A 24,182-nucleotide genomic window follows, 5' to 3' on the forward strand; every position below is an offset into this window, starting at 1 on the left:
TCCTGCCAATGCAGGGGACACAGGTTCGAGACCTGGTCCGGGAAGATCCCACATGCCGCGGAGCAACTAAGCCTGAGTGCCACAACTACTGAGCTCACGTGCCACAACTACTGAGCCCACGTGCCACAACTACTGAAGCCCATGTGCCTAGAGCCCGTGCTCTGCAACAGGAGAAGCCACTGCAATGAGAAGCCCGTGCACCACAATGAAGACTAGCCCCCGCTCGCTGCAACTAGAGAAAGCCCACACACAGCAATGAAGACCCAATGCAGCCAAAAATAAAATGAATAAAATAAATAAGTTATTAAAAAAAAAGTTCACCAAGTGTTGATTAGGAATTTTTTGGTCTAAGCCATTGAAGCAGGCTGATTTAATCAGAAGGGAAATTCACTCGAGGAAATAAGCTAATTTACGGAGCTAGAGGGAGGGCAGAAGAACCAGGAGGACCCCGAAGGTCCCAAGGGCAGCCTCAGACTTGTCCAGGGGCTGCAGTGAATGAACTCCAGGTATTTTTTGGTCTTTTCCTCCCTCTGTGTAGTAGCATGAAGGGAGCTTCTGACTGGCCAAATGTGTGTCACGCATCTGCCCCTGGTAAGGTGAGGGTAGGGCCTGGCACCTTGATTCAGACGGAGGCCTCGCTGACTATTTCCAAAGCAGTAGGAAATTGAGGTGGTATTTCCAAAAGAAGGTGGAACAGCAACATCAACAAAATCAACGCCTGTGCTGTCATGTTTTGTAAAAGATGGAATTCATTTTGTTACACAAGCAATTATAATTGATTTTTAAAAGTGAAACAACTGTGTTCTGCATATGCTTGTTTAATCATATTTATGAGACAGATATGCTTTCTTTTTATGTTCTTCCTGGGGCCCTGAAAACTAGACTTCTTTAATGGGTATGTGTGGGCGTGAGGTGAGAGGGGCGCGGGGTGATACTGATTCTGGGGGATCCTTTGTTTTTTAGAGAAATATAATATTTTAATTTACTCACTTTTTGATGCAAGAACAGTAGGCACAATATTTGATTCATTAACTACAACAAATATTTAGATTATGGCCAATTAAAAATGTTTTCAGTTGACCTCATTAGATAATGGATTTGAGGTGGGATGACTTGTTTTAATCAAGGTTCTTTGATTTGCAGATATGAGATGCCCACTCCAAAGTAGCTAAAGCCAAAATGGGGTGCAGTGGAAGAATCCTATCTAAAAACTTCTTAAACCTCAAGGATAGGGTCCTCTTGTAGAAATCCAGAAATAGAAAGCCTTTAGCAGGGCCGGAAGCTTTTCAGAGCACAAAACGTACAACAGTTTGCGTGGCTCACATTGTCAGAGACTCTGCCCCTGTTTCTCTTGGTGTTTGTGCTTCCTTCCTCTTTCTGCAGAGAGAGTGTGAGAGTCTTCCTCCTGGAAACACAGGCCCCTCAGCTCTCCTAAAAAAAACATCACCTCCATTTCAGCCCCATGCAGGGATTCCTTTGTTTTAAGGAACGCCGACATGGAGAGAGACAGACTCTGGGGCTGGCCTGGCGTGGATCCACCCAGGCCTGTCAGCCGTGAAGTATGAGTGTGGTCGGAGGTGGGGAAGCATTTTGTGGTTGAGAAAGTGAGAGAAAGGGGTGGGTGTAAGCTGGTCAGACTGTGCTAAACGTTCCCCCTGTGTTGTTGAAGACGGACAGGAACAGTTGGGGAAGAGATGAGAGGGGAGGGAGAAGGAGAAAAAGGGTGGTACAAACGTGGAGACACTGGTGGTGAGTCAAGAAGAGAAAATCAAAGGGTCAGGAGAGGACGCCAGGAGGAGAGTGGTTACAACAGAATACTTTGAGCTGCGCGAAACTGAAAACCTCTCTCACGGCGCCTTAACGAACAAGTTCTCTCCTGTGACAGGAAGTCCTGAACAGGCTGAAGTCAGCCAGGCAGTGATGGCATGAAGCCTAGGCTCTTTGCACTTTCTCACTGCCATGCTTGGTATGGTCTTTCTTATTGTCAGGCTGTAGGGGCCTCAGGTGTCACATCCAAACCCAATTACACCCAAGGCCACAAGGAAAACATCTCTTAGATGTGAGGAAGCTCCCAGAAGATTCTCCTCATTGGTCAGACTTGTGTCTCATGCCCATTTCTGAACTGAGCACTGGCAAGAGCCAGGTTCGGCTCACCCATTGGAGCTGACCTTCCCAGGCCTATGGCTGTGAAGAGAGGGGGGACATTGGAACATTAGGTGGGTGGACAACCACCCGTGCCGGCCACAGAGAAGGAAAAGAAAAATACAGGACTAGAGGAGCAGAGAGACAGACAGTGAAAGAGAGGGAGGAGGGAGGCAGAAAGTCGGTGGGGAGAGTGAAATACTGAGAGAGAGTCAAGCTCACTAAATTTGGTGTCTTAGGTTAAAATGCTCTTGTCATATCCTGCTTTTTAGGCAACTGTTAGAAGAACGTGCTTTACTTGTTCTTACTGCCGTTTGAAAGGCTGATTAACTTTTCAGTAATTAAACTTATTAACCATTTTTTCAACCTCAGAATTATAAAGGAGATGGCTGTAGCTGTCTCCAGGGAGAAAATGACTCTCCTTTTTTTTCCTGCTTAAAATAGGCCAGAATTTATTGAGTCATGAAAGGTGGTGCCGAAATAAATATAATGATTACTTAGTTATTTGTTTATGTCTTTATTTATAATTTTATCTTTGTCATTGTAAAAGCAGTATAACCACATTAAATAAAAAAGAAACCAGAAACGTGAAAACAAAATCACCCACAATCCCACAGTTGAACAACCATTATTTGTCAAGAATTCACGCCTAACTTTTTTCATAGAATTGCATACAATTTTGTAGATTGATTTGTTTTTCAAAACAGGTATATCATATACATGATACAAATTTTGAAAACAAACAAAAAATATATATATTTTTTATATATTGAAAAATAAAGCAGGCCTCCCTCCCATCATATCTTTAGGCCTCTAGTCTGCCCCCTGCCCCTCAAACCACTACTACCAGTTTATTTTCTTCTATACATAGCCTACCCATTAACAAGGAAATATGTGCATATATAAATTTTCCACTCTCCTTTGCCAACCTGCTTTATTATTATTATTTTTTACAAAATGGTAGCCTACTCTGTATACTATTTTGCACCTTGCTTTTTTCATCTAACTTTATATTACTTGGAGATATTTCCACAAAATTAAAATTGAACATTATAATGTATTCACTCATTGCCACATCCTCTTTATAATCATCCCTTTTTAAAATTAATTTTTATTGGCATATAGTTGCTTTACGATGTGTTAGTTTCTACTGTAGAGCAAAGTGAATCAGTTATATGTATACATATATCCCCTCTTTTTTTGGATTTCCTTCTGATTTAGGTCACCACAGAGCACTGAGTAGAGTTTCCTGTGCTATACAGTAGTTCTCATTAGTTATCTGTTTTATACATATTAGTGTATATATGTCAATCCCAATCTCCCAATTCATCCCACTCCCCCTTCCCCCCTTGGTATCCTTAAGTTTGGTCTCTACATCTGTGTCTCTGTTTCTGCTTTGCAAATAAGTTCATCTGTACCATTTTTCTATATTCCACATATAAGCAATTAGAATCAACATCCTTAATGTCTGTAAAAGTTTTGAGTAAATGATTTATCCTTTTTTTTTTTGGCTGTGCCATGCGGCATGCTGGATCCTAGTTCCCCGACCGGGGCTCGAACCCATGCCTCCTGCATTAGGAGCCCACAGTCTTAACCACTGGGCCACCAGGGAAGTCCCTGATTCATCCATTTTTAAATAAATATTTATCAAGCACCTGAAACATTGGCAGGATGCTAGTAATTCTAAGATTAAAAGGAAATGGTGCACACCCTTGAAGGAGATGTAGCAGAGTGGAAGAGACAGGGAGGGAAATGAGTAATTATAGGTAGTCTCCAAGGGCCAAAAGGGAAGAGCGTAGGAGGCCTTGTGGGGATGAAAGAGGGAGCCTGGAAAATGCTGATCAAAAGTGTTGAGGATAAGTGAGAGAAGAAAGCTCAGCTCACAGACACACGGCAAGGAGTGTCCTTGAGGTAGAGACCAGGAATATGTGCAAAACAGAGAAACATGAAGTAGCATCGTGGTCCAGGTGGCTACAGGGAGTTGGGTATAGTCCCTACCTCTAGCATCTTTAAGTTGTGGCCTAGTCTTCAATATAAATAATGCTGTGATATATAACTTGCAGCATATAACTTTCCCCATATTTTGGAGTATGTCTCTGGCTAGATTCCCAGAAGTGGGACCTCTGAATCAAAATGTAGGAGCACCCTGACCTATGACATATAGTCAAAATGCTTTCCAAATGGACAGTATCATTTTATAATGACACCCGCAGTGTATGAGCAAACCATTGCTTATTATCTCTATATCTTTATCACTGGTTTGTTTTAACATCTATTTCTTTAATTACTATAAGGTTAATTTTCACCATATATTTATTACTATTTGATGTCTTTGTATGTGATTTGTTTGTTTTCTGTTTATACTCAATAACTGAGATTCTATATTTTACTTTAGCTGTATGAGCCCTACTTATAGATATCCATACTTTTTTTTATATTTGCTGCCACTTTTTTTCTTTTTTTTGGTTTAGGTTTCTGTCTAAAATAATGTTTGACACATAGGAGTTTTAGGTATTACCCAGTCATATCCATTGATCCTTTCCTTCTGTTGCTTCTAAGTTGAGGAATACTTCTAGCCAGAGGTTTAACAAATAGTATTTTCTGGTTTGCTTTAAAAAATACATTTAACTCATAAATCTGCCTTGAACTTGCTTTTGACATATGAAATGAGAATTCAACTAGCCCCCCTGCCCCAAATTACCAGTGAGTTATCTGAACTTCCCCTTCTCTGTTGAGTTTTATTTCAAAGGTAAATTCTGCTTAGGGATCAACTCAGTCATCAACTGGATCTAATTTCTAGTCCTTTTCTGAGTTGTGTCATATCAGCTTAAGATAGACCTTTCCTTTGATTTATCCAGGAATCTGCAGGAACTGTTTTATTTATGTACAGAAAGAATTACAATATAGCACCAGTAGGCTTAGGTAAAGCTTGTCAGTGCCTTCCTGTCAGTAGGGAATCTGCTGCTAAGAGCAGACTTTACCTTTGAAGCCCACCAGATTGGTGGTAGTGCTATGCTGTGCGTTTTGGGTGGGTGGAGGACACTTTGGAGGTAAAGAGGGTTATTTCATCCAAACGGCTCAAGTCACTGTTAACCAGTGTCATAATTCTAGAATCTGCTGGTTCTTCCACCTTTGTGGGGACCCTGGCTCCTACCTGTGGCCTCAATATAGCCCCAATCCCTCTCAAGGCCAAGTCTACTTAAGTGCGATTTTTATTGCAAGAAAAAGTAACTTCTTGCTCTTCCACGTAACAGGTTGTCAACTAGCTAGCTCGTTTTTGAGAAAAGTGAGAAGTAGTTAACCAGGGAAGCCCTACGACAAAGGTTCTCAAGCATACTTAAGTATCACGTGAGAGCTTAGGAAACATGCAGATTTCTGTGCCCAGTACCAGGTTACACGGGGTGGTACTGGAAAAACTTCCTGATCTCATCTCTTTGTTTCTGAAGCTTTCTGAAGCCTTAAAAAAAATTCCCACAGATGTTTACACACAGTTCTGAGCGGTTCTTCATTCTATTTCTATGAAATACTGGTACCCGCTTGTCAGCACCTATGAAAGTGCTCCAGGCGGGAGGCAGATACACAGCTAACGGGCACACCTTCTCAGGTAGGGCTCCAATATAATTTCCAGGCACGTTCCATCCTTCCTCAGAGGTCAAAAGCGTAACCGTTCATGATCTATAAACTCAATGCGGATTCCCCGGAAGACCGTCCTGGAACGCCTTGCTGGATTCCTTCTTAGAGTTAAGACCAGTCAAGTTCCTTCGGCACTATTCCGTCTCGTGGGAGCATTTGCAATCCTGGTTTCTGTTGTTGGCAACTGGCCCTAGGGCAAGGATCGTAGCCCGGGTCAGGATTCCTTTGGGCCATCTCTCCTTCCTCGTCCCCATTTCTAGGATAAGCCTATTTCCCCCGCAGGTGGGGAGGTTGGGTTGGAGCCGCACTGGGATTCGGGGGCCTTTCCTATGCAACCCTCCCGATTCGCTCCCCCATTTCCCATCTCTCTTTTCTCCCCCTTCCCTAACACCTTATCCTTCCCCTTTGCTCCCAGCAAAGTTTACGACCCCTTTCCTCTCCGGCTCAGTGGCCCGGCGTCTTCTCTTGCCACAAAACCGGGTGGTGGAGCAGGGGGCGTGAGTGTGGCTACACCCAGAACGGAGGCTCGTCCGGGGGTCGCGGGGAGGATTCTCACTCAGGATCCCTACTGTCGCCCCAAAGCGACCCTTTCCCCCGCGTCCCTCCAGAAGCTGCCTGCTGCTGCCGGTGGCAGAGGGGGACCCGCTGCTCCTCAACCCCCGTCACTCCTCCAGGCTGCCCCCAATGGGCATGCTCCCCGGGTACCCATACTTCTCCCTCCGCCCGGCCATCCTCCCCACCTACCCCGCTGCAGAGCTCGCGGGTCGGCGGCGCTCCGGGCTGGCCTGAGGAGGGGCGAGGATGGAGGGAGCAGCAGGAGCGGAGAGCGCTGGAAGGAGGGGGCGGCGCGCGTACTTCGTCCCACCGCCATCCGGGAGAGCTCGAGCCCGTGCGCGCGCGCACCTCGCCGAGGCTCCGGCGGCGGGAGGCGGGGAGGCGGGCGGAGCTGCGGGCGGCGCGGGCGGAGCGATCGGCGGGCGGAGCGAGGGGTGGGAGGGAGCTCGCGAGCCGGCAGGCGGGCGAGGAGCGTCTCCTCCAGCATCTGCCGCGGCCGCGTTTTCCCGGAGACTGACCGACGGACGGATCTTCTGGCGGACGGGCTTGGGAGCTCGCCTTGTGCTCGGGGCCAGCTCCAGCGAAGCTCGGGGCTTGCAGCACGCGCTTCCCCGCCCGCTCGCGGCCACCCCGGCTCCGGCGGCCTCGGCGCGCGAGGGGCTGGACGTGCGGGAGCCGCTCTCCGCAGGTCGGTCCTTGCGCTGTTCAGCCCCGACCGCTGCGCTGCGGCCCCCGAGCGGCGTCCCTGAGCCCCAGCACCCCGCCGTGCTGCTCCGAGCAACGGTGCTCAGGGGCTCCAAACTCGGGCTGCCGGGGCAAGTGTCTTCATGAACCCAGAGGATGTCCGGGAAGCATTACAAGGGTCCTGAAGTCAGTTGTTGCATCAAATATTTCATATTTGGCTTCAATGTCATATTTTGGGTAAGTTGGAGCGCTTCTGGGATTTCGACTACCGTGGCCGATCGATTCGCGACGATTTCCCCCACGTTGCTCTCTGCGTTTACTTTCCGCAGCCCCTCGGGCGCTTGCGGTAGCACGGAGAGGCATTTGCCTTCCGCCTTTTCAGCCTGCGCGTTGGAGAGATAAACATTTAATCCTTTCTAGGAACGCGAAGAGGTAAAAAGAAAAACCGAGCCGGAAAGGGGGCACCCAGGCCTTGGGGTGGCTTTTTAAGGGAGGAATAGCGTGGATGCAGATGAAAGAAAGGGCTCGGCAGTTTGAGAGATGAGCAACCACTCGAATGAGATTTGCTCCGGGTGGGATATGGATGTTGGGCTGAGCGTGGTGTCATAATAGGGAAGGCTAATCGGGCAGACCCGACCCTGAGGTCCACCTTCTAACAAGGATCTGATTGGACGAGGGCTTGGCTCCGTGTTGCCGCGGCTGATCTGTGCCATGTTCAGCGTGTATCTTCTTGCACCATCTCGGGCTTTGTGTAGGATGCAGATGCGATGGTATACGGTTCTGTAATGTGCACGTAAATAACGCTTCCTGCGCGCTCTCCCCCTTCATCTGGAAAGCGCTCCTTTTGCGTAATGGACTGACCAGTGGGCGAGTGGGGTGGGGGGATTTATTTCTCTCTCTGTATTATTGTCAGGATAATAAGAAGTCACCATCAACATATGTTTCAGTGTGTTCGTGCCTCACGTCCTCCTTTTTGAGGAGTGACATAGAGCGGGCCGTTTGGGAGAAACCTTGGAGAAATGCAGAGGACAAGGTGTACGAGGCTTGTTTTATGGGGCTACCGGGAGAGCAAATGCTTGAAGGAAAGATTCACACCATGCTCTGCTGGCACTACAATGTGCTGGGCACCTATTGTAATTAGGCTGGGATGCCTACTCTTTTGTTTTGTTTGAATTCTTTTCCTTGATCTCACAAACATGTTCAGCAACCAGACAAAGAGTTCACTAGGACAAGAGGAAAACGTTGGTCCAAAGACCGTGTTATTTTTCCTTTCCATCCCATCCCATCCCATCCTCTTCCTTACTGGGCACTCCTCCTGCCCCCCACTCTTCCCCCCATGGAAAGTAAAGATGGTGGCTATCTCGGGGGGGGGCGGTTCTCCAAGTTGCTGTTCAGTGTAGGTTCAGTGTGAGATAAACAATAATCCAGTGGTGAGATGAATAATAATCCACAACAGTTTTAACACAGGGTGTATTTATTTTGATTCTCCTTTAATTTTGGCCATACGCTGTAAACATATACATCGATGAGAATAGTTGTCAATACAGCTCTTTATATTCTTCTTTTTTTCTGCCACACATTTACTAGGCTACTTTATTTTTATTTTCTGTTTTCTATAGGAGTACCTTGCACTGCTCATGAATGTTTTGCAAAAGGAAATGGAAGGGATTGGAGATCACTTTCTGTGTCAGCATGTCATCTGACCTCAGGACTGATGATGGAGGGGGACACATGAATAAATATCAGATCTAGTCTTTCACAGGCCATTTTTGCCAGGGATTGGACATGATTCCTGTTAGCAGTCACCCCCCTCCCTGCAGTCAAACGCTACTACAAATATAGGAAGAAGAAATTATTTTCTTTCCTTGCTTCCTTTTTTCAACCCTTGTTGGAAATGTTTAAAAGTCACATTTCTGGGTGAGGCATTTTGATTTTATCTGAACTTGAAACTTCCATAACTTTGAGAGTCAAGGACTACCGAATTGGGACTGGATCTTGTTGGCGTAGTGAGTCCAAGCCTCTTGACTCTACTTGAACACTTCCAAAAGTTGCACATTTCAGCTACTAGGCAACAAAAAGTACCCAGGGGCTTTCTCTGCAGTTTCGTAGCAGGAGGTGGAAAAGAAATAAAGGGATTTGGGCCTGTTTCCCTGACAGTTTGGTGTAATTATGTAGTGTACAGAGGCACATTGAGTATTTTCTGTGGATTAGGTTGTAGCAAAACCTCTGGAACTGTGGAGAGCTTCAAAGAATTGCAGAGTGCTTGCATAGAGAGTTGCAGAAGAGAGTCACGTCTTGTCTCATTTTGAAGGTCTTCATCTCTTGGGGGAAGTTTTATGGGAAGCCTGAAAAGAGATGTAGGCTGTGGAACTAAACCAGCTACCCCAGGCAGAATTGTTATGTAGATGCCTTTGTTACAAGGGCCCTTCTCTTACTCTGCTTTCTACACACCTTGTCCCTCCTTTCTGTGCCTAAAGCCTTCCACTCATATACGCCCTCATAGCTTTCCTATCCTGCTGTCTGCTTCAAAATTACCCCATATTGGAATCTCTGAGTTTTTAGTACCCTGGTCTCTAGAGTGATGATCAGCAGGAAGGTAGTCATGATACTTGATCACAGTAACTCAGACTAAGATGTTATTGGCTGAAGAACTGGGGTCAGGAATGGGCAGCCTGCTTTTGTAAATTTGTTATTGCCATTACAAATTCTGTAAATTTGTTTTTGCTACGTAACAAACAACCCCAAAGCTTAGTGGTTTAAAATAAAACTTTATTATATCTGACAGTTCTGTGATTTGACCAGGCTCATGTGGGTGATTTGCACTTGGAACGGCCCATGCAGTTGCAGTGAGATGTGGCTGGGCTGGAGTTAACTGAAGGCTCACTGGAGTGGGATACCCAAGGTGGTACCCTCACGTGACTGGCAGTTGATGCTTGCTGAGAGTTCAGCCAGATTTGTTGGCTAGAGCACCTAAACGTGGCTTCTTCCTGTCTCTGAGACTGGCAGAAGAAACTTCCAGCCAGTGAAGGCTACTCCCGGAACTGGCCCAGTGTCAGTTTCATCTATTCTACTGGTTTAAGCACGAGTGGAGCCTGCTCAACTTCAAAGTGCTGAAGAAGGAAATTCCCTCTTTTGTCAGACAAGTGTCAGGGTCGTGTGGGTTGTGGCCATCTTTGGAAAATACAGTCTTCTGCACTGAGCCTTAATTTCATTTATAAAGGAAAGATAACATTATCCAATAGAGTTGTAGATTCAAGGATGCAATCAGATAAGATATTACCCAGCACAGTGTCTCAGTATTTAACAAATGGTGAATATGGTCTGTGTCATTGTCTCCAGATTTTGTACTAGTTCCATCCTGGCTATAAAACTTCTAGAATACCTTAGCCTGGTACTTTGGCATCATTACTACCAGGTAATGATGCTTCTCTTAATATCTGCCAAGGAGATGAGGCGAATGGATTCCATAGATTGGATCATCACGTATTTGAAAAAAGCACTGTGGATCAGTGGAAGCCTTGAATGACTTGGGAGAACCAAGTCATTTTTCTCTTCTCTTTGCTGTACAAAGATTAGAAAGCCTTGGATCCTTGAGGCCAAATTTCTCTTTGATGTGCTTGCAAATATTACATGGTATCTTTAAGTGGAGGTTTATCCAAGTTTGATGGCAGAATGTTGCATCTCATTTGTTTCCACAGGGCTTAAATTCAGAGAGGAGAGAGATTTAGGGAACCTTGCCGGGGGCATAAGTATGAAGTCTTATCTTATGATTCACTATAAATTGTAAGATGTTCTGGAATGCTGATACATCAGCAGTTTATAAGTCATAATTTTTGTTTTAATTTGCTAGACATCTGTTAGCTTCGATGGCAACCATATGGGAGTCTCAACTGCCTTTTGAATCACAAGGAGATGGTATGAAGAAAGCTAAATATGGTTATGAAAGTGTCAAATGGGAAAAGTGTAAGAAGGGTGTATAGACCTAGGTGGGGAAAGTCATTGAATACTGACTTGCTTGCTCTGGCCTCTCACTCCTGGGTTAGTGAGAAAGCACTGAAGCATTCTCACTTGATGATATGCCTGGAAGATTGAAATAAAGCCAAGGGGAAAAGTTGGAAAACCAAATAGTGTTTCACCCACCATAAAATTGCCGAGGTGAGCTCATTTAGATGGATCCCTCTGTCTTACTTAATATGTCCACAGTAATCGTTAGTCCCTGGCAAAAGGTGAAAGTAACCTGTATCTTAACAGAGCTTTATAATTACGACGTCTTTCTTCTAAGCATCTCAAAGCATCTTCCAAGCATATTATGACATCTTTGTGACAGATGTAGAAATTGGAGAACAGAGACGTGGAGTGACTTTTGAAGAACATATCAGGGTTCACTTTTGGAGTGTTAAGTCTCTTTCAATAACTATAGCCCTAGCTTCTCATTTGAATCTTATTTTAGAAGGTGCTTGTTATTCTAAAATAAAACATCAAGCAAGTCATTTACATCTGTTCATAATTGAAAAGTGATAAAGTTTTTGCATATGTCTCAACACCACCCGCAAGCACAGAAAAGTTAGGATGAAAATGTTAAAGAGTATGATAGAATAATAAACCATTGTGTAGTTTCATATTCATAAATATGAAATATTTAAATATTCATAAATTTAAATATTCATAAATTCATATTCATAAATGAAAAATGGAGTATTAAAGACTGTTATTAAAGTGTTATTAAAGTATTAAAGTGTTCTTGAGTCACATGCTTCTTTCTATATGTAACACTGATGCCCGTCTTAAAATTCTAACTGCAGGCTTCTGAATCACCATCCTTCACTAGAATATAAGGTCTCCAACTGCAGGGACTGTCTCTCAGTTATTTTCATAAGCTCAGTGTCTAGCATATTGTCTGAAACAGTAGGTGTTTAATAAATGTTTGTTGAATGAATGAATGATGAAGTCATTGGAGAGTGCATAGGCATCATCTCCTCTACCTTACTATTCAGTGAGGCATTTTCTCTCTTACATCCTGCCAACCCTCCTTAGGATGGATCTGTTTGGGGACCACTTTAATCATTCGAGAGTTTCATTTTTCCTGCAGACTAGGTGTAGTTTTCCCTTGGAACTTCCATCTTCCTAATATACTGTTGTTGATTTTTAATTTTATTTTGAAACTGTCTCATACCTGCAGAGAAATTGCAAGTAGTACAATTTGTTTTTATCCTGAATCATCTGAGAAAAAGTTGCCAGCATGATGGCTATAACACCAATACTTCAGTGTATATGTTCTAGGATGTTCTCCTAGATAACCACAGTATAGCCATCAAAGCCAGGAAATTACCACTGATACATTACCACCATCTAAATCTTAGATCTCATTCAAGTTTCCCGGTTGTTCCAATCATGTCTTCTAAAGCAAAGAAATTCAGTTCAGAGGACACATTGTATTTAGTTGGATCTTTTTAGTCTCTTTCAGTCTTTCACTGTCAGGTTCTTGATGCTTTTGAAGATTTAAAACTAGTTATTTTGTAGAATGTCCCTCAATTTGGGTTGGTCTGCCATTTTTTCATTCTTAGATTCAGGCTGTGCATCTTTGGCAGGAGAATTACAGAAATGGTGCTGCGTTCCTCTCATGGCATCCATCAAGTGGCACTGATTTCTGTTTGTGTTTGTTCCATTACTGATGATGGTCACTTGATTCAAGTGTTGTCTGCCAAATTTCTCCACCATAAAGTGACTCTTTTCCCTTTTGTAATTTATACATATTTTGTGGCAAGTTATTGTGAAATTATGTATTAAAAAGCCCATTCCTCATGAGAATTTTGATTGATTAATTAATTAATATCGGTAAGAACTTTTGATCTCTTTTGTTCCAGTGTGTTTTAATGAAACGGTTACTCTCATTACTTACTTTGATGTTCCCATTAGTCCCAGGTTTGGCAGTCTTTTCATGCCCTTTAACTCCCATCACTCTTTGAGCCCTTCTGTGCTTTCTGGCAGAACAACATGTTCCAAGCTCATCTTTTGTATCAGCCATTTCTCCAAGGAGCCCTGGTTCCTTTGCATAGAGAATGATATTTAGAAGCCAAGATCTGGTTGCTAAGTGTGCTCATTGCTTTGAGGCTATCACCACCCCTGGGGCCTCTCAGTGGACAGGACTATGGAATATGTGTATGTATATACACATAGGTACACACACACACGTTTACATCTGCATTTCTATACCCAGCTATATATTTTGAAAACCACGAGCTCACACTGGTATCTCAAATCCCTATCTGACACGACAGGGTTTATTTTAGGTTTTTCCTTTTCCATATGTATAACTACCTTCTTTGACAGTGAGAATCCTAGCTCCCATTGTTCTTAACGATTGACTTATTTGATTAAATCTCCCCTTATGTAGGCAGTCTTCCACTGCTGCCCCTGCCCGGCACATGGTTGCCCTCCTTAACTGCTTTTGCTCCAGCATGCCGTGCCACAACCTACTTCCCACCGTGAACACCTTTCTCTGATACCCTGCTCTGGGCTTCCACATCCCTCCCCATACCTGTTCCTGGACAAAGGCTTACCTTCCCTTGTCCCCACTTTAGGACTGAATTTTTCAGGAAAGAGGAGGGGAAGGGCCTAGGTTACTCTTATGCGATACAATATAAGACTTATCTCCCTGTGCATAGACCTTCGTTATTTAAAAACAGCCATGATGTCATTCCTAAACCCTCTGCTTTCCATCTTTAAAGGCTCTTGGTTTTTCCATGTCTTCTTCATACACTATTTCCAGATTGTTCTTTGCCCTGATTAAGGTACTCTGCCTATGGTCCCATTTGGACACACCTCCATTAATGTAGCGACCAGAATGAAACACGTTTTTCACACACCATTCCTACCATCCAGAGAGCGGTGGGTTGTTATTCTCAAACTCCCCCTTAAGTCTGTAGCCCAGGAGGCAGAAGCCTGGATTCATCTTTGAGTAAGTTACTCTCACACATTATTTTCTCAGTTGCTCATCTAAAATATGGTGAAAATAATTCCAGTAGCTTGCAGAGTTATCCAGTATTAAATGAGATCATGCATATGAAGGTGCTTTCTACAAGGTACATCTCTCAGTACAAATAGTAGTTATTAACCCAGGCTAAACTGCACACGCTTTTCCTGGTAGCCAGAGAACATAGTTGGCTCAAGTTGTGTTTCTAGTGAAATGAAACCTTCATCTCTTTTTCAAGTGAACTTCTGTTAAACCCATCTCCCTAGACTAAGTGCTAATCAGAAGCCATAACCCTCCAGTTAATTATTTGAATTTAGATTTAGTACTACATATTTATTCCATCTAAATGTCTTATTCTGACCCAGTGGTTTTCAAACCATGCTACCAGCAGCACTAGGCTTCCTTGAGGTGTACCAGGGCCTGAGTGGGTTTCTGCCCTCTCTTTCCCCTGGAGAAGCTCAGCCAGTAGGTTTGATATTTTGAGATATCGTGAAGGGTTTTGCTCGCAAAAAGGGGTCTACTGCTTAAACAAACAATTGAAAACCACCATTCTAGCCTTCAGATAATTTTAAATCTTGAAGGTCAAGGCATGTTTGGAAAAAAGTATTCCTCATATGGGTTTTTCTCCTATGGGTTTTTCTTCATGTATAGGACGTCCCTCTCCCTGATCAGGGGTGACTTCTGTAGGATTAGTTGATATTTCAGGTGCCCTTATAGACACAGCAGCATAATCAGTGAATTGTTAGGAAATTTCAGGCTGATTCTGATTCTGTAGGTCCGGGATGGGGCCCTGGACTGATTCTGTAGGTCCACCAGGGAATCTGATTCTGTAGGTCCAGGGAATCTTGATTCTGTAGGTCCGGGATGGGGCCTTGGACTTAGTGGAGATTTTTTTGTTTTTTTTTGTTTTTAACCCCTGCAGGTGATTTTTGCCTTTTGGGAGGTCTGAGGTCTTCTGCCAGCGTTCAGTAGGTGTTCTGTAGGAGTTGTTCCCTGTGTAGATGTATTTCTGATGTATCTGTGGGGAGGAAGGTGAGCTCCGCGTCTTACTCTTCCGCCACCTTCCCCCTCTCCCCGCTGCAGGTGATTTTGATGCCCAGCAGAGGTGGAGAAGCTCTAGCTTGTTTTTCTTGGCAAGATGTGGCATCTCTTGCCATTACTCTCTGGAGGGGGAGCTGGGCGTGGGTGGTATAGGGCTATGACCAAATGGTGACTGATTTCACCAGCACATGCAGCTAGTGTTCTTTGCTTATGAGAAAAAAATAATGTGGCCTATTTTATCCCTCATGGAATTGTTTTTATTAATCCAAAAATGCCAGTTTATTTTTAAACCCGAAAGCCCTAAAAACAAAATGAGAAAATCTCTGCTAAAGAGAACCTCTTGTGCTGCAATTAGTAGGCTAAAAATTAGCATCATATTGGGATAGGAGCTAGTTATTTATTCGACAGGAACATTGAGGAAATAGACATTTGTTCCTTTGCCCTTGCTGTCCTGCACACTTCAGCACAGTGGACTGGGTCTAACCACAGATGCAAGACAGCGAACGGTCCTCCCCTCCACAAACCAGCCTCCCTGTCCAAGGTGCCCTTCCTTTCAGGCTGTTTCCAGAGGCTTCCTTCCATGCCCCCAGCCCTGAGTATCTTGATCTGGGGGTGGAGTTGCTTTCTGCACCTCTGTGGCAGTTCCGTTGACTTCCCTCTGCTGTCATGCCAAGCAGGGACATTTCTTCTCTCGTATCCAAGTTTGCAGCACTGTCACGGAGAGCTGACAGTAAAGCAAACACAGGAGACCCAAACCTGATATTTGTCAGTTTTCCTTACAAAGAAAAGTTTCAATGTAGAACATTCAGAGTGTGCACAGTGAAGTCTTTCATTTTTTCCCCCGATGTCTTCCTTTTCATCTACCCCTTTTAGAAACAAAAAAATTAGGTATTCAATTATGGCTAGGCACCTAAAGTGGAAATCTTTCGAAAGAAATAAAATTTTGAATAAAAACCTAAATGATTTCTCTGAGGTGTTTTACTGGGGCGTACTTATCAGCACTCCTAAACAAACATACCCAGAATGGCATACACACCCTGTGTTTAGCGCTATGGTATTATCTCTCTGTACATAAAGGATTGTTAATTATGAAATATAAGGTATAATTTTTAAGTAATGTAATCACCAACCTCAATAACAAAATATCAATGGCATTTGGAAGTGTTTGGCCAAACATTTTGGCTCTTCTCATTGAAAAGGCATAGTGATGTTCTATACCTCTTCCAGCTACTATTTACTATTTGGATAAGTATTGCAAGACATAGGGCTCTTTTTACTTGTTGAAAAATTTCTTTCTAAATTATAGTTGGCGCTTAGTCCTGAATTTCTAAAAATCTGGAGGGAACAGCTGTTGCTCTAATGAATATTCAGGCCAGCTATTTTAATGCTTTGTACTTAAGTCATCCTAATAAAAGAGGAATACTTGACTTGAGCATTTCTCAAAGTATAATGTTTTGCTCCCAACAAAAATTTCCCCCAACTGTTAATATTTCCCCCAAAGCAGCCTTAAAACTTAATTCTGCCAAGTGAGTAGTTCTAATCACTCCTGAAGCATTTAATGCCCAAACTCAGTTTTCCTGTTTTAAGGTACAGTTCTATCAATATAGCTCAGTCCCTTAACTTGTGAAGATTCCACAGTCACTGACCTTTAAGGAAAATTCTTTATAGGGTCTAGTATTAGAGAGTGATAGTTTTATGCTGAGTTGGGCATTCTGGTGCTCTGGGGGTAGGCAGGCAGAAGTCTGGTGTTAAGAAGTTTGGATTTTGAGGATGTCTGGATTTTTACGCAGCTCCATTCGCAGGCTTGTGATCTTAGACAGGCTACTTACTCACCTTAAGGTTATGTCTCCCCATCTGCAAAATGGCTTTCTTAGCAGTAGTATTAATGTTGTTATGAGTAATATTAAGACCCAACATCTACCTCAGAGTCATGAGGATGAAAGGAATTGATATGTATAAACTGCTTGGAATAATCCATAGGTATTAGCAATTATTACTCTATTCTCCTCAACACCCATGATTTCATTTGGTGGTTTTTTTCTTGACTTCTTTCAGAACCATTACAGTAATCTTACATTGTAACATGTATTTTTTGTTCTCTGTAATGTTCTGCCTACATAAGTACATTCCCAAAATAACTAAAGGAAAAAAAAAGATCTAACAAATATTCACAATGTTCTTTTCATTGTAATGAATAGCATGTAATTCTTATCATGGATACCAGACCATGAATTCATGTCTATTGTTTGTTGTTAATTTTCCCATTTTTCTTTACCCGTTAGCTTCACTCTTCTTCATTTTCTTTGCAAAATGAAACTGTCTCATATTGGTGTTTTGTACTGGGAAGTTGAGTTTCTGATGTTGGACTCTGGTGTTAGGCCTAACACCTGGGAGAAATAGAAACATTTTTATTAAAATCTGTTAAATCTGGATATCTTGGAAATACCTAGATGGCTATAAGTATATATATTTAGCTTTTATGGTGTCGTAAGTCCTGTATATTTTGGTCATTGTTTTCCTCTGTATTTCCGACGCATTCTTTAGGCTGTGAAGGTGAACGCTGAGTCAGCAACACAGGTAATTCAGGCTTTCCCCTTGGATGTCTCTCCAGCTGATGAAGGAGTAGGATTTTGGCCTGAACTACCTGGATCATTGGCTAATTGGGCCACCCATCTTGGGAATGAGTGACTGCCTGGCTTCTCCTTTGAAGCGTTACTGGGATGCCCTGAGAGCTGTGCTCCTTTGCTTCCAGTCCTGTCACCTGACGCAGAAGACCTGGGCTGCCCTATTTCCAAAGCATAATTCTCTAACGGGGCTCAACTCTGGGAGAAAAGGCCAGGACTTGCTGATTCAGTAGGTCCAAGGAGCCTTGGCACTCATTCCCATGCTGAAGATGTGCAGAAAGCCCCAGCCCTTGAGGGGGGAGAGGAGGGCTGAAGGGGAGGGTTAGGTAGAATTTTTACTGTAGTATTCATTAGTAACAAAGATGATTTATGTGGCATGATAGGACATTATAGGAGCGTATTTAAAGTCATTTTAGCTTCCTGTAGCATCCCCAACGCTGCCACTTTAGACCCACTCACTGACCTCACAGTCCACTGATGGTTTGTGACTCCCCGTGGGGAAAGCACTGAGTTTCCTCCTGGTCCGCAGCCCTCCGCTAGTTGGTTTCGCTGAGTGTCTGAAGGATGGCCACCTGATTAGCCAAAGCAGCGAATCTCAAAGCTCAGTCATTGGCAAACTGCCTGCATGGTTTTGGACAAACTTTTGTGCCACCCCAGAGTTTTGTAAAATTTAAGTCACGTGGGGATCTCGTTTAAAATGCAGATTCTGATTCAGTAGGTGTGAGAGGGGCCGAAGATCCAGTACCTTAACACGCTCCCAGGTGAGGCTGGTGCTTCTGGCCCGCTGATCTCATTTTCAGTTTCAAGGATCTAGACCATTTCAAACGTATTCTTTCCCTTTAAATCGACTCCGTGTTTAAACCTTAAATACAGTTATTTAAAAAGGAAACTTGAAAAATATCACTATTCAAATACATACAATGACAGTAGTATGGCTTGTTAACTTCTAGGTAGGTCTTGGTGCCTGCTGGCAGGCCTGACTCGAAGGCTTATTTTCCTTTGTTACAGTGGAAGTTAACAGGTGTAAAAGTATTCAGCATCCTGGGATCAAATGGAGACTTTCTCCTTGACTAGACCAGAGGATTAAAAGAGAGTTGAAAAGGAAATGACTTTCTTATTTAAGGTTATTTAATGCTGTATTCTAAAATTGTCACCTCTGGCACCCCAGGTCATTCCCCAGGGAATCTCACTTTGGGGAACACTGTTTTTAAGTAATTTGCAGGAAGACATGCATTTATAAGCTGAAACCTATTAGCAAGATGGGTGACTCTCTAGAGGTAAAATGATTGGGGGGATGTGTTCAAATTCCTGCCTACTCCAGGTTCTGTTTCCTGTTGGGAAAAAAAGAGGGGTACCCCCAATTTCTGAAAAATTGCTACCCCCAGGCCCAGTGAGTAATTACATCTTAGGTATAAAAGGGAAAATGCTTTGGAAAATTGGATTTCAGGCGAACAGAAAGTCAACCTGAAATACGTAGGAAATCTGTCTCAGTGGGTTTCTTTACTCCTCCGTCTCCTCTTCCTTCAAGTTACTATTGATTATGTTCAGTTTGGAATGAATCCATTTATTTGATGCATTTTTTAGAATAGGGTACTTTCTTTATACTTTTTTTATTGTAAAAACAATACAGCAACAGTAATATACCTTTTTTTTAAGGAAAAGAAATTCACCACATTCCAATAACTTTCAGTTCAGTTATATTAAAAGTAGAGACTCAGTCAAGTGCTCTGAGAGCAGTGAACAAACAAACAAACAAACAGCCCATTTTAGAGTTTCAGTGGTAGTCACTTACAAGGATTCAAATTTAGCAAACCGCAGTTACTTAACTTTGTAAAGGAAAAATGTGCTTTTCCATCACTAGCTTTTAAGCATTTCTTCTGACCTTACCAGTATTTCCCCCCTCAGGACAACATTTAGAATAAGTGTTTCAACATACAGAACAAATACCTTGTGAATAAACATCAATTTCACACAACGAAAAAAAAAATCAATAAATTTGCTTTAGGCATTTGAAAAACCCTGTACTTTTAAAGGAAGGAGTTATAGTGTTAAGTAACTGAAAAACAAAACCCCCCAAAACCCAGGCTCTTAGCTTTAAATGTTTTTCAACATGACCTTTACTTAGAAAAATGTAGTTCAAACTTTCTGAACACCTGCCTGCTTATTCAAGGATGGACAGCAACTGCTCACATGGCAACTCATGTGAGAAATTCTACTCAGTATTTTTTTTCTAATCTCATAACTGGAATCCTATGGAAAGTAGTGTTTTTTTTTGGTACCAGTTCTTTTTAGCTTTGTCTGTTGGGGTTTTTGAAAGAATAAATTGAATGAAGAGGTGGCTAGATAATATGTGGCATTTAAGGTTTTTGCAAGTCTGCAAAGATTTAATAATCCCTAATATTCTCACTGTATGCTTTGAGAGTTTCAAAGTTGCTCTCCAGTGAGGGTCTGAAACAATTGCATAAAAGTTTGAAAATAATGTTTTACTCATTCATCTTTTTTTAAGATATAGAGTCAATATTTTAGAAATAAAAGGATTGGTTTCACTAAAAAGAGGACTGAAATATCTTTTATATTTTGTGAAATACATACATTCCATTTAAAATTGACATATATCCTTGGATATTTAAAATATATATTATCAGTGTATATCCTTCATGCATATTAAATATTGATTTATATCCTTGGATTTTTTTTATGAGTAGATATATGCTTTCTTTGGATAAAGAAAGAAAAACTACCTAAATGACCATATGACCTCCAAACAATTTTATTCGTGATAAAAGATTAAAATTTCCTTATTACAGTATCCTATAAATATGCAAACTAAATGAAACTTTTTGTAAGTTAAAAATAAAAACCAGAGATCAGTCTTAGTACCTAAGACATAAGCAGGAAAAAACACTATTCTTGCTTTTTTGGTTCTTAGATGAAGACTAGAAAATAAACTCTTTTGAATTATGAAATTACTACAGCCTAGCTGGAGGCACCAACAGATCATTAATTATTGCTAAGAACCTTCAGAATGCAGTTTTTTAATTTCAAATATCCTTGCTGTTGAATCCCATCCTTCCCCCTGCCCCCCATTTTCTGGGAATTTAATTCCAGAACGGAGAAGATAGGGCTTTTTGCTTTGGGGGTAACTAAATCTCTTTCTTACTCTTTGAAAACGTTAACCTGCTGATGAAAGCACAGAAGGTTGGAATTATTTTGAACAGGAATGGCTTTGCAAATATTTAACTGAGTGTTCTTTGGCAAGTCTTTTCCTGCTGAAGTATTGGAACTATCCTTTAATTGGTCTTTTGCATTCTTGATTATATAATCTCAAAACATATGTTGAAACGGACCTCAAAAATCAGTTAGGCTTCTAGTTTTTACCCCCTTTCCTCACCTGTTTTCCATCCAAACTTTTCCTCAAAACACCCAATTTATAAAGCAGCCACAGCTGGTGCTCTGGGCGCAGAGCGTCTCTTTGGGCTCCGCGCGTCTCCGTGGGCTCCGCGCGTCTCCGTGGGCTCCGCGGTTCCCAGCCTCGCTGCGTGGGAAGAGCGTGCAGAGGGGACGGCGGCGGTTGTCTTGGAGGACTTGATGTCGTGCTGAGGACGGCGGAGAAGGTTTCTGTGTACCATTTACGCGTTGAACGAGGATGAAGTCGGCATTTGGCCTAGTAGGCTGTGTGCTGGTTGAATTGCCCAAGTTTCCAAGTCCCAGTGCTTTGACCGCATTTGGTTCTACTAAACAGCTTTGGCGCAGTCATTTTGATTAACATCAACTTGCTTATGTTAAGTAAGTATTCAGGTTATTTATTATGCATTACTCTTGCCTTTGGAATGAGTAGACTCGAAAACTCCTGCTTCATATGGATTCCATATGTGGCTTTTAAGTCAGCAGAGACGCAAAGGCTTCCAATTATATTGCACGTGAAGTTGCATATTGAATAGATTAATCTTGATGGCATAGGTATTATCTGAAATTCTTTGTCATTTCTAATATTGTTCATATTTCATTTAAACAAACTATTAGGTGTTGGAAGATTCTGTGGTGATGAACTTAACTTACGAATTCATGTGTCCTATTTGGGTTTTTTATTACTGAAAGCAGATACCCATGGTATTTGTTACTTGGTTTGCACTGATGTACTCCAGATAGTATGAGGTGACATTTAAAAAGAAAAAAAATCCGGTACATTTGCTCTTTATCCCCACACCTCCACCCCAGCCAAGCTGGGTAGAGAATATTGCAGTGTTTAAGACAGTGGTTAAGAGTGAGACTACTTGGGTTCAAATATTGGCCTTGGCACTTCTAAGCTGTGTGACCATGGACAGTTATGTCATCATTCTGGACTGTTTCTTTTGGGCAAAGAGTGGGTAACAGTAACCCTACCTCTGGGATAACTGTGAAGATGCAATGCGATGATGCATGTGCCAAGCCTCAGCGGGGTGAGCGCTCCGTGACTGCTGACCTTGGAATCAGGTGTGGAATAGGTGACTACTTGGGACAGGTGTAGGCTTTTGATTCAGTATCAGCCAGGAAAGATGTTGTCGGAGTCCAGGAACCTCAACTTTCCTTATTAGGGAAGCGCTGTCTGTATAATAGCACTTTTCTCTCACGTCAAACTTTGTTTCCTTTGGTGCTTCACCTACTGGAGGAGACTGCGTCTCCACACTTTCCTTCGGCAACTAGATCTGAGAGTTTAGTTTTCTAGCTGGGGCAGCTGCTCCATTCCCCTGCCTCCTGGGCCCTGATTTCTTCTCACGTTTAGCTGCAGCTGTTCACCATGTCCATTGCTGGCATGACCTGATCAGCCCTCTGTTTCTTTATCACAAATGCCAGCATTTCTCGTGTCTTGCCTAGAGGGTCATTTTGAGGCCACGAACCTACCTGTTTTTTTTTTTTTAATGGTAGTATATGCAGAATATTACAGTTCCCATAAAATAATAATTCTAATAATAGAAATATGCCTGGAAAAATACCTAAAATATAGCAGGTACCCAGTAATTATTAATTGAAATAAGTTAGTTGAATCTAAAGTAATTTTTTTAATAACCATTTTTTAATTGAAGTGTAATTAATTTACAGTGTTAGTTTCAGGTGTACAACAAGGTGATTCAGTTATATATATCTTGATATATATCTATCCTTTTTCAGATTTTTTCCATTATAGGTTATGACAAGATATTGAATATAATCCCCTGTGCTGTACAGCAGGTCCTTGTTATCTGTTTTACATATAGTAGTCAGTATCTGTTAATCCCGGAATCCTAATTTATCCTCCCCCCTCCCCCCATTCCCTTTGGTAACCATGAGTTTGTTTTCTATGTCTGTGAGTCTATTTCTGTTTTGTAAATAAGTTCATTTACATCATTTTTTAAGATTCCACATATAAGTGTTAGCATATGATATTTGTCTTTGACTTACTTCACTTAGTGTGATAATCTCTAGGTCCATCCACGTTGCTGCAAATGGCATTCTCTTTTGTTGCTAAGTAATATTCGGTTGTATATAAATACCACGTTTTCTTTATCCATTCATCTGTTGATGGACACTTAGTTTTCTTCCAAGTGTTGGCTATTGTAAATGATGCTGCTATGAACATTGGCGTGCATGTATCTTTCTGAATTAAGAGTTTTCTCTGGATATATGCCCAGGAGTAGGATTGCAGGATCATATGGTAATTCTATTTTTAGTTTTCTAAGGAACTTCCATACTATTCTCCATAGTAGCTGTACCAATTTACATTCCCACCAACAGTATAGGAGGGTTCCCTTTTCTCCACACCCTCTCCAGCATTTATTATTTGCAGACTTTTTGATGATGGCCATTCTGACTGGTGTGAGGTGATACCTCATTGTAGTTTTGATTTGCATTTCTCTAATTAGCGATATTGAACATATTTTCATGTGCCTGTTGGCCATCTATATTAATTTTCTCCGTTTAGGAACAAGATTAGCGTTCATCTGGGCCCCTCTACAAAAATTGTTATACACAAGTAGGTATGCTTATAAAGTTTAATTTATTAATATATAATTTATTCTGATTGTAATTACAAATTTTCTAACTGAATTTATATTTAGATGCTTACAAGTTTTTGTTACAAATGGTGTTTTATTGGCTGCTGAACTTTAAGGAATCTGGCATTTTAAATTGCTTTTCACTGTTTGGGAAATAAAAAAATGTAAGTCTGAAAAATCATTGACATTATAGTAAAAGAAAGCAGGTTCCCTCCCTGAAGTCAGTTCTTTTCAGAGTGTATTTGTCAAGTGGATTTTTGTCTCGTTTTTCATTTTCTGAACTATTGTAAGTGGTTTCTCTTCCTTCAGCTATATAGATGAAGATTTCTGGAACTAAAGTTTTGCCCAGATTGAGACTAGCTTCTATCTTGTACACTATATATATGTGAGTGTGTGTGTGTATATATATATATATATGTATATATATGTAAATGTATGTATATTTATGTATATGTATATATATAGTTTATTTTTTGATTTCTTGTGCATTTCTAAATATAGAAATGTTTCAAAAAGTGG

At 41.9% G+C, this 24,182-nt stretch overlaps 1 protein-coding gene across 1 annotated transcript in view; it reads left to right on the forward strand.

Annotated features, from left to right (window-relative positions):
* Positions 1-7,170: 7,170 nt before the first annotated feature.
* The window catches only part of TSPAN5 (tetraspanin 5), a gene marked incomplete at its 5' end in the record, with an annotated part of 175,330 nt that continues 158,318 nt past the window's right edge, over positions 7,171-24,182 (forward strand). Inside the window, one exon of the mRNA XM_079701806.1 lies at positions 7,171-7,251. Within this exon, the coding sequence (XP_079557932.1) occupies positions 7,171-7,251 (81 nt within the window). The remainder of the gene's footprint in view (positions 7,252-24,182) is intronic.

The sequence above is a fragment of the Hyperoodon ampullatus genome (assembly GCF_949752795.1).
Source record: "Hyperoodon ampullatus genome assembly, chromosome: 1".
NCBI lineage: Eukaryota > Metazoa > Chordata > Mammalia > Artiodactyla > Ziphiidae > Hyperoodon > Hyperoodon ampullatus.